This window comes from Xiphophorus hellerii, chromosome 6, assembly GCF_003331165.1.
Source record: "Xiphophorus hellerii strain 12219 chromosome 6, Xiphophorus_hellerii-4.1, whole genome shotgun sequence".
NCBI lineage: Eukaryota > Metazoa > Chordata > Actinopteri > Cyprinodontiformes > Poeciliidae > Xiphophorus > Xiphophorus hellerii.
In genome coordinates this window covers 17,477,854-17,489,588 of record NC_045677.1, presented here as the reverse complement: position 1 = coordinate 17,489,588, position 11,735 = coordinate 17,477,854, and the positions used below count along the sequence as shown (strand labels likewise).

The 11,735-nt window shown below is 37.9% G+C and overlaps 1 protein-coding gene across 1 annotated transcript; it reads right to left on the bottom strand.

Moving 5' to 3' along the window:
* Nucleotides 1-257: 257 nt before the first annotated feature.
* On the bottom strand, nucleotides 258-11,046 carry LOC116722324 (ankyrin repeat domain-containing protein 13C-like). The gene is given in 14 exon segments (XM_032566559.1): nucleotides 258-1,614; nucleotides 1,728-1,828; nucleotides 3,382-3,480; nucleotides 3,611-3,690; nucleotides 3,806-3,967; nucleotides 5,540-5,671; nucleotides 5,760-5,904; nucleotides 6,066-6,132; nucleotides 6,327-6,372; nucleotides 6,564-6,649; nucleotides 8,577-8,681; nucleotides 10,071-10,112; nucleotides 10,682-10,790; nucleotides 10,792-11,046. Coding segments are annotated over 14 exon segments (1,560 nt in total). The 3' UTR covers nucleotides 258-1,483.
* Nucleotides 11,047-11,735: the final 689 nt, after the last annotated feature.

Here is an 11,735-nt window from a genome sequence, read left to right as displayed (position 1 = left end):
ATTTAAAAAATAAATGAGAATGTAGTTTTTGCCTAGAGCTTATGATGATTTGAAAATGACGGGAAAACATTTTAAGCACTTTATCTGGTGTTGCCATTTAGTTCTTGAGGGTCTTCAGTGCAAGTTTGAGGAGATGCTGGATGTTTATCACTCACTTTTCTTGACAACTTCAGACTTCAATACCGATTCCTTTACACACCTGCATTTCACCACCTGCATCAAGAACACTAACTCAGGAGTAATGACATTTGCACAAGTGCAGTTGAAACAGGATGCTGGTGCTTTATTTAAAGGGATGTGAAGTAGGTATGGTTGCAGTACAGAATAGCTGAAGCCAGCAACAATTTGATGGATCACATCTTTTCCTGTCTGAATACTGACATCCAGTTTGATTTTCACAGCTTATTTTCCACTCCTTAAATTCATATACACCTATATTTGGAAGAAAAAAAAAAGAAACATTTGCAGACTATCAAAGGGATCACATGTGTATCGCTAGAAGTTGTTTGAAAGTGTTAGTGTTACTTTTCACCTCCCTAATCTAAATATCCGTGTGTCTGCAAATACTATACAGTAACAAACTCTTAGATAACGTAGCATCAGGATGCATTTGATCCAGGCGGCTAACAGCCATAGCATGCCTTTAAATATCAGTGCAGTATTAAGACTACAAACTGTTTACCTGATACCCCAATCTGGGTTCTCCCACACACAAACATACACAGAACGGTTCTCGACACAGTAGACGTATTCACTCGTACGGAGCACGGGGGGGTTCATACTATCACAACAAAACACAGAGACGGCCGAGAGGTAACATGAGCAGACCTGAAAACGCAGGAAGCCGTGTCCTGCACAGGGAAAAGGCTTTGATATCAAACTGTTTGAGTTGGGTTTTTATATATATATATATATATATATATATATATATACTAAACCTTGTCCCAGGTGGGTAAAAACATTCTTAAGTACTGGAAATGTATTGCTACACAGTGTTACTCCATTGAGTTTATAGATATATAATATGCTATATATAAATGACCAGTAAGCTCAGGTTAAGGATAGCTCTATATTTGTGGGAGTTTTTTTCTTTTAAATGTCGTGAACAAAAACAAGAAGAATTATATACATTTCTGAAGGTGAGTGCAGCTTCGAGTATGCTGAAATAATAATGATTTGACAGCTTTAAAAATGGCGCACAGCAGCACAGAGCAGCAGCTTTACCTGCTCTGTGTATAAACAGCAAGTACAACAAAAGCCATCAATCATTTCACAAAAACATTTGCAGATGTTCATCTATAGCTGATACGGCGCTCTGTCAAATCCTCTTGGATTAAATGATCAACAAGAGCAGCCCTCCCATTTTCTTCCCTTACTTTTTTTTTTTTTTTTAATAATAGTAATAAATAGTTAATATGGATTCAGAGTCAGACCAGCGTCCTCTGTTCTGCTCTCACTCTCCCAAGCTGGACGCGTTGACAGGTCAGAGGTCCGGAAAGCGGCTTGGATCTTCCTTGTATTCGGCAGGGATCAAGAAAATAGATTCGTCAAACTTGTCGTAGCGGAATTCCTGAAAGGTGACAGTCGCTGTGATCGTCGGGAAGACGGGGATGTCTGCGAGACAAGAGGAAGAAAACGATAAAACAAAAAAACATGTTTTTTTTCTGTGATCTTTCCCCCTGAAGCTCGCCCACTCGCAGCTGGTGCAGCGGTAGGTCGACACATACCGAGTTTGACTGGAAACCCCGGAGGAAGTTTCATCTGAACAAACTCTCGGAGTTTGTTGAAGTGCTTGAATGGAGCAATGACTTCCAACACGTTTAGTAACCTGGAGGCAGAGCAAAAGGAATCAGCACTTGGTTTTTTTTAATGCACAGACCATAAATGAACATGAAGGAGACTGAAAAAGGTTGAAAAATAATATGGAGGAAAAGATTGTTCTAAGCAGCATCACTCAGATATTTCAAAACAAGACTTTGACTAAAATTTAAGCGAGAATGCACCAGAAAGAAGCGGGATAGGCACTTTAATCGCTCAACTAATTAAAGTAGGAGGGTGAAAAGTAACAATAGCAGCAAAGAGCTGATAGTCCATTTTTTGTGGTTAGCTTTCAGAGATGGAGAATGCAGAGAAATTTAATCTAATTAAATTAAATTAAATTAAAGCTCTGAAATGAAAAAAAAAGATAACTTGTACATTAGTGACTTCACAATAATGTACTAATTTCTCTTGTGCTATCATAAAATTAAGGTTAGTGGCTGTAGTGTGACAAAATGTAAAACAAAATGTCCTGAAAAATAGGAATACTTTTATATGGTGCTGTTAAGCTGGAGAAGGAAAACTTACAAAGAACCCCAAGGACTGAGACTTCAGATAATATCATCTGCTATAGGAAAAAGTCATTTTTCTCCAACCACAGCACTGATGATTTTTTTCCATTAAACTGAACACTATAAAAGTAGTAAATATATTTTCAACAAAACAAAGCAGAAAATGTGAAGAGGAAAAATGACATTAAAAAGCCATTAACTGTGATAAAGAATGAGGTTTTAATGTTGTCCCCATTAAGGTTCACTCAGCAGAGGACATAAAGCAATTTCCTTACGTAACACAGCCTGCTTTAATCTTACATCATCATTTACTCATCTTAACACGCATGTATCTTTTAAACTGTGCTTTTCACAAATCTACTTTACTTGTTCTCCATGACCGATTTACAGATTATAAGTCGACGAGAACACTATGTTGGTTGAAAATGAAACAAATTTGCAGTTTAAGGAAACAATATATTTTAGCTTTTAGTGTTTTACATCAAATAAAAGTACAGCAACGTACATGGTGTTAGAGTGAGAATTAAAGTGCAGCTCCTCTGAAAGACAAACTTCAACACTAACTGGAGGTACTAAAATGATAAATCTGTCTCTATGTTTTAACAGACATTTTAGAATCTAGGAAAAATGCACAAGTTCTAGAAAGCCTGGTTTTTCAAAAGTTAATTTTATTGAATATAAAATAATAGTTAACTGGAAAATTAACTTCAAAAGTTGGAAGTTGTAGGCAACCGCTCAACTGCTTACAGATATCTAACACAAAGTGTGGCAGAAACAAAAGGAGTCATTGTTAGTTTTTGGTTTTTTTTAGAAAAAAATAAGTTCATTTATCTTCTGTTCATTAAGGATTTTTTGTTTTTCTTGTTGCTTCTGTGGAGTTTTTGATCAGCGTTTATGCCGTGTAACAAGTGAAACCTTTCATGTTCCGGTCCTTATTATCTGAATTATTTTATCTATACTCAACGCTTTTCTAAAACCCCAGGAGTATTCTGTGGATCAAGCAGCGCTGAAAGCTCTGCAGAGAGATCTGAGGAGGATGAGATGAACTTACGACTCGATGCCTAGAGGAAAATCCTGGCTCATGGCTACAGTAGCTTTGAAGTTCTTCTTGCTTTCCTTGCACACGAGCTCTCGGCCGAGGTGAGGCGGCCTGAAGGTGAGCGGAGACGCACAGCAGATGAAGATGCATTACGAACTCAGCACTTAGACAGATTCGCTTGTACCTGCCCTGAATAATCAGGCAAATTACAGCAAAGACTGATGAAACCATAGAAACGTACTTTCCATGCTCTGCCGTTATGTACTCTTCCCAAGAAATGGTGTTGGGGGCTGGCGCTGTGAGCGACTGCCTCCTCGCAGGCTGCAGACAGGAAAACATCAGTCAGGGGAATAATTGTTGCTCTACAGTGATACAACTATTAACTGCTGGTGAATAAACAGAGCACTGAAATTAAGGGTTTTTTTGTTTTTTTTACCTCAAAATTCTGCTCGCTGATGCTGCCTCCCTTACTCAGGCTCTCCATGATGGCTTTATTCCTCATGATGTCTTCTTCGCTTAAATGCTCCCGCCGTTTCCTCGACTCCAGCACCAGACCGTTGACAGCGTAGAAGTCGGCCAGGAAGTTTCCAACCCTCTCCTAAACAAAGAGCGAGCACAGATCTTTAAACATCTTCATAAGCTGTCGTACTGTAGAGCTTCAAAATGGCAGCGACTCCAAACTTTAACTGGTAAACAAACCTCAGAAAGACGATCTAACCCTTCTGAGTATTTTCAGCTCTGCAACTGAACTCTCTGCCTTTAACGTCAGGACTTTCCTTTAAATAATGTCTATAATACAATAAGGGGTATGCTCAATGTAAAATACACAGCTTATAACGCAAAGTTATGACCAAAGGAGTCGCTTTGAACACTTAGAAACAACGCAAAATGTTGACATACATACATCTTAAATCAACAAAATAACTGAAATATTTTGGTACTTTAATGGTTTTTAACTAAATGACAGATCAATACAATGAAATGAAAGGATACAGATGTTACCGTTTTATAATCCTGATTTCATAGTCAGCTTTGAATTAGAAATGCATCTTAATAAACTAAATTACCATAGAATAGTTATTTGATTTCATAAATATTATTTCAAAAGTTAAATTTGTGTTTATTAGACATTGAGCACATATTATTATTATTAAACACTTGTAGCTTAAAGCAAAGAAAACCTCAAATTTAGCTCCTGGAAAACTTAAATTATAACAAAAGACCAAAAAATAAAGAAAATATATATTTTAGGATCTTGACAGATGTCCAGTAGAGACAAGAGGTTTCTGCTAAAGAGGCCGTGTTCATTGCTGTGCTCTGGGATGGACAGGATAGCGAACTGAGTGACACCAGACCAGATTACATAAGCAACCTGGACTTTAATTAGAGCCTCAGCTGACTGTCTCCACGCCACGATGCGTTGATGCACTAATTCAAGCAAAAGGAGCCCTAACCAAATATCCATTACAAACACTGCACACTGAACGTGAACGTATTTTTCACTAGGATGGCATTTCTTTATCAACAATACTTTTTATTATGGTCAAAGTACTTTGAACTGAAAGACACATAATGTACTTTGTGTGTAATCAATTTATAAGGTGCATTAGTTTATCTTGAACTGACCTAAATTACTGATATGTGCAACTGTATTTCTAAAACTATGTTGGGCAGAGACTTATGAAAATAAATGTTTTGTGGGTATTAATAAAAAAATTTAAAAAAACACAAGTTACCAAATATACATTAAGTGGCAATAAGCTAAGTAGAATGTCACACAGATACTTCAGACATCTTATTATTACCCAATGCTTACTATGTGCTCCAACAGGAAATTTTATTCAAGGAATAATATCTTTCCTTTAATGGATCAAACACTGTTGTTAATACTGTAAATTATTCATTAGAATATCTAAATAAAGCTAAATGTGACCTAGATCAATGAGCATAAAGTATAATGGTAAATTTGTTTAATCTTGATTTTTTTTTTTTTGCTTTTTAAATATTAATCTACCAGATTGCGTTTTGAGGCTGCTAACTCTTACTTTACTAACCTAAATAAATAAAAAATTTGAAATGTCATATTTGTTATGGTTCTCGTGTTAAATCGCTGTTTTTGGATCGTGAAGTTGTGACATTGTTCCTCAGTTTGCTCTGCTGCAGGCCTTACCGTTTTATCCTCTCTGAAGAGCCAGCCAATCTGACTCCGAGAGAAAGTTATTGACTTTGTTGACAGAGTTGCAGAGTAGACGTCGCTGCTCATCAGAATGTCCACTTCCTCTTCAGTCTCCATCTCCGATTCCTAGGAGGGTAGCGAGTGTTGCATGCCATATTAAAAACCGAAAATCCCTCCCTGACACTGATCCCTGGTGACAGTCGCACCCGCTCACCTCGTGGTGTATTCTTTGGTACACTTTGGCTTCATTGTCCAGAACCACAAAGGACTGGGAAGGCGAGGCGTCACCGTTAAAAATGAAGCTCAGATCTCCGCGTTGACACTTCATGTCGTTGAAGTCGATGAGCGTAGTGTCAAGTCTAAATCAGGATGGAGGGCAGAGAATTAGGAGGGAGAGAAAAGTGTTTCGGCCTACTTTCTAGCTCTAAAAGAAGTTCTTGGCCTGAATATCAAATATTTGCTGCATTTAACACTCATCCTACTTTTTTACTGGTACAGGAACTTTTTTTTTATGCTTTACCTGATATTAATGCCCTGCTTGTAGATTTTGCAAGCATCAGACGGCAGCATCCTGGACAACAATGGCACTAAAAGAGACAAAAAACCATTTAAATACACTAATCTATTACAAAGAAAAAACTACCAATAGCTGCTGCAAAAAGAAAAAAAAACATTTAAAATGCACAGCATTGCAGACAATGTTATGAATGCTGCGTTCTTATGTCTTGTTTAAGAAAATGTATTATTTGCAACTTTTTATTCGTAAAACAAAAGATCTCACCCCAGCTCTGAAAGTCCCAATGAACCTCGAGGTAAAAGTCACCGAGCTGCAGAAGAAAAACACAAACAGACTCAAGGATAGATCTGATAAAAGGAGAAGACTGTTTGAGGCTATTTGCAGGACTGACTTTAATTATTTACACAAAATCTGTATAAATACAGTAAAACATAAAGTTCAGTGATGCAGAAGAACAGCCACAGCAACAAATCCATTTTTCAAACCAGCTGAGATTCTCACCTCCCTGAGAGCTTTCAGTAATTTCGGCCTCTTTTCCTCCACATTCTCTCTTGACTGCTGCTTTAACTTCCTCAATATCGCTGTAACTGGAGAAACAGAAAGAACAGGTAAAATTTAGCAACATATGCTGCATGGTTCTCTACAAAACTAAACAAAAGCAGCTGAATTCTCAAGTTTGCCAAGGACGGTTGATGTTACTGGCTGACTCCAGATTTGTACACATGCAAAGAGGTCAGTAAATCTAAAGACAGATGATAAACATGCCTTCTGGTCTGAAAGGAGAAAAGATTAAAGTACAGCACATACACATGTACACAGAACAAACATATTTAGGTTTCATTGCAAAATGTCTCGTTTTGTAGTCAACTGAACTTAAGGCTTTAGAGTGCTACTTTAACTCAGTTTGAGCTATTTGATGATATTCTATATGTTTTGACATCATGTGTCCTTCACAGATCTTAAAGTTATACATTTTTAATGCATTTGTGGGGGGAAAAAAATGTCTCTACTCTCTTAGAGAAAGAAACAAACACCATCCTGCAGTTTTAACAACACCGTTTTATAGACAGTGAGAAATGTCAATGGTAGATGTCAGGCTAGCTCTCTGATTTAGTTACAAATATTTTTCATAAGGCATGTGTTTAGCCTTCTTGCTTAAAAAAAACAAAAAAAACAATCAGTTTTTTGCTATGCCTTTCCAACATTCCTAGGAGACTTTGCATCGACTTGTACCGGATGGGGTTCTGTAACCCAGATGCAACAAATTACACTGGTTGAAGTGGAACGTAGCGCTGCCCCAGTACCAACAGCGCCGACTGAATCAGCAGCTAGAATTCACTGGCTCATGAAATGTGCCTCTTTCAGAAACTAACCAGTGACCCTTTTAATGATAGCGGACCTCACAGAGCAAGTCAGCACATATCAGTGTATCCTGGTTGACTCATGCAGAGGGGAATACCGGACCGGGTGTGGGCGTGTTCATGAGAGACGTGACCTTCTGAAAGCAAAGCTCCTGGTCCAGGTCCTTCTGTCGTCGACAAGCTTGCCGCGACAGGCAATAGTAGCTGAGATGCATACTAACAAAGTTTGGGGTCATTTGTGAAAATATCCAGCCTTAAAATTCTCCAACACAAGCTGTGAAAGCAGATGCTGCCAGTAAATCAGTTGTTTCATCCATTCAGCCAAAAAGGAAATACTGAATGCAGCGACACAAGACGGTTGCAAAAAGTGATAATTAAGGATTCAGGTCAGTTACTTATTTTTCTTATTTTTTATTTTTTTATGTGAGATTAAAAAGAGATCAATTATCAGCCCCCTAAAGCGAGGGACAGAGCTAACAACAGCTCCCGCCTTACACAATGCAAATTAAATGTTTCACCAGACATTAAACGTAAAAACAGCAGCATCACTGAGTGAAGTAGCGATTAGTCCAAAAGCTCAGGGCTGCCTCGTATCATCAGTCGGAGCACGAACTGCTTCCCATCCAATCTTGATGACGAGTGCTCCGAGAAACTCCAAGCCCTTTAGCTTTTCGGAGCTGACTTCATAGCGGTGCCAGGATTAAATATTTAGTTTTAATTCTTTAAATTGCCCCGACAAAAAAAAAGAAGAAAAAAACAACCACAGACACAGTGCTGCATCCATAAATGAGGAATCTAGCATTGAAGTGACGTTTTGTCCATGAAATATCAGGGAATCTTATGTTAAATCTGAATGTAATGAAATTAATAGGAAGTTTTAGCAGCTTTAATGTAACCAGATAGGATCCTTCTTTTCCACAGTTCAGCGTAAACAGATGACACACTTGCGATGCTGCTGCCAAAGCATCGAAACAGAACACCACTCCAGTTGGTAGACTAAATAACAAGGAAGGGCCATCAACTATTGGATACACAGATCTGTGTACAGTGTCCAGGATACAGTGTCAAAACAGAGGGTTTGTTGCAGACATGAAATTGAAAACAGCACAAAGTCTCATCATAAACCCTTCACAGCTGCGCTGTTGAAACTTACTCATCTGCCGATCACCGTAGCTGATAGCTTCTGCAAGCGGACTCCACCCCTGCGCATTCTTGATCTTAACGGGGGCATTGTGAGCCAGGAGGAGAAGGGCACATTCTGAACGACAAAACACACAGAGACACACGTGTGACCTATTCTGTGCATGGTTAATCTGACATGCCCAATATTTCATAAACACAACTAAAGAATTTAGATTCAAAAGAAACAAAAGCTAACCCAAGAGTATAAAGAAGCCCTCTTGGCTGTTGTCTCATCTACATCCTGCCACTTCAACTATGTGGCCAATATAAGAAGAAGAACTGTTTGAATGACATAAAACTAAAAATGAAAAAAGTCAGGGAGTTAGAAGAACACGATAAAATCTAGTCTGTGTATTAGCCAGGTCATGATCTCTGGTACTTTTATATTTACTACCGCTCATTTTTCTAGACAGCAGTTAATAACATAGTAAACTGGGATGACTTTGACCTCCTCCCGCCAGTAAAAATGCTTTGTCCTCCATTTAAGAAGAAACCCGTCCCAGTCTGCTTTCTCATCACTTCTGCCCAGCTCATTCCCCGCCCGACCGTGAAGGAACGCGCCCAGTGTTGAAATTTTGATGCACATTTTGTACAACACAAAAGAGCAATGACAGGAAAATTAAATCCATGTTTTAAGAAAACACTAAATGTTCCATGCTAATCATCAAAGCCGTATGCGATGTGCATTAGAACCACTCTGTCTGAGCGTGGACAGCTGCTGTTCATTAAAAATTAACAAAGGTGTTAAAATAAAATGCTTTATGTTCAGTGAGTGGGGGATGTTCCTAAAGGCAGTGAGTGAACAGATTTAACCAAAATAGTGGGGACATTTTTCCTCTATTAGGACTTTCAGAAGGCATGAAAAATATTCTTGCTTGTTGTCCAAATCCTAACGAACACCTGTGTTGCTGTTAAATTGAGTTTACAAATATCTTTGTCCCCATATACTGGCTTCTTTTTGAGATGATAGCGATTAAACTATGCTGTGCTGCATCAAGAATAGGAATGGGCTAGACTGGTATTAAAAAGTTGATTCCCTGAACATGTAAAATATTCTGTCATACTGCGTTTAAAATACTTTTAATAAGATGCTAGAGAAAATGTTCTCGCAAAGAGCCACTCGCTAGAAACCAGTTGCTGTGCGCTGCCATGGAGCTGGTTTAAAATATAAAAAGTTTCAATGAATCCACATTTCTAATTCTCTTTATTAGCACAACCACTCTAGATACAAAAGACTGGATTTATTGTTTTAATGCAGAGTGCGAACGCATCACATATCAAATATATTAGCTAAAATCCTGGTTCCAAAGTTGTGTGGCGCACTCTCAATTACATTTCACAATAAAAACAGATTACGCCTAATTTACTGACATACCTTATGGTACTTGAAAAGCTTTCTGAAAAAATTATCCAAGATAAAATCTAAAAAAAAAAATAAAAAAAAAAGATAGTTATTCTGCTTTACCTTTGTGGCCCAACATTACAGCAAGGTGAAGAGGTGTGTTCCCTAAGAAGAAAAACAAATTAATCCATATCCAAGTCACAGACAAAGAAACATCAGTCATAGCAATTTGAATTTATTTCAGTAATCCTAATCAAAAAAGTAAAAATTATAATATAGATCCTTGATACACAGTGCAAGTTTCCAAGAACACTACGCAGCCAGAAGGTGGATGTTCAGTGTGTTGTACTTTAGAATATTCATGTAAATAAGTGGAAGGACAAAGTGGCTGCTCATTTAGTGGCCTAAACACCTTATAGATGTGTCAATGATTGTCTGCTGTAAACTGTGAAATCAATCACATTAGATTGCTATTTTATTTATTTTAATTAATTTTTTTTTTTGAGAAACCGAATTTTTGTTTTCATAATTAGCTGTACATTTTAATGAAAAGCAGCTGAGAAACCTACATCCCCCTTTCGGTAATTAATTTATATAACATAAGTTTTACTTTTTATAATGGAATAACTGGTATAAATGAACTTGATTACATTCTAATTTAATAAAACGCATCAATACAGTCTGGGACAATAGTAAGGTAAAAACAATATATGGGGCAAGTATAAAAAGATTACCATGCACGTCTTTTTGAGAGATGCTGTGGGTCCTGATGAGAGAGGAGAGTCGACGGACATCCCCTTTGAACACACACTCATGAACTGGAAACTCCAGCTCCTCACACTGTCAGGATTATTGGGTTTTTGTTGTCGTCATTCACAACTGATGCGTTGCCGTTTATGTTGTTCGCATTGAGCTGCTGCTGCTGTTGCAGTGCCGAGGACTTGACAGATTTCTGAAAAGCCTTGTTAGACTTGAAGAGGTTACTATTACCATTAGGAACCGTCCCGTTGGAGGTCTCATCGTAGGTGTCCATTATCGCTTCATTTTTATTTGCTTTATTATGATCCTTCCGCATGGTGCGTATCTTATCACCTGTCATGATGACTACCGTGCGTCAGTTGGATTACTATAGCTACTACAAAATGGTGAAGATGAAAGTGAACATGACAAAAGTCCTTATTTATAATAAAAGAAAACAATCAAAACTCCTTTTTTAAAAGTTTTGTTTTCTCTCTTTTTTATAATTTAAATATCGTTGCACTTGATGACAGACTGAACACCAACATTAGCTTCAATCATCCGTTAGCTTGCTAGCCCTAAATAAAAAATGAATACGATGGGTGCGGCGATGAATACAGAAATGAACCTTAAACATAACAGAACACACTCGCACAAAATGAACACAAAGAGAGAAGCTAAAACAACCTGTAGACGACTACATCGTTGTGTCTTCTACCACCTTTTAAATGTACGATTTTAAATAAAATCGGTTCAGTCTTTGCAGCAAAAGTCGGGCGGACAGGTTGGTACAATAAGACAACCGAGCTAACGTTCTCGCTAGCGACACTACGAGCAGACCTCGCGAGATCATGGAAATTAGGTTTGTTCAAACTGCTCTGGGTCTGAATGTAAACTAGCGGTGGGATTTGTGGCTCTGTTTCGAGATTCAAATCAGTTGGCTGAGTTCACCGAAGAGAACTGATTCCCTTGGACTTTAAATTAAATTACAATACAATACTACTCATATTTCCTTTAAAAAAAAAACCCGGATGGTTAAACCAAGAGTGT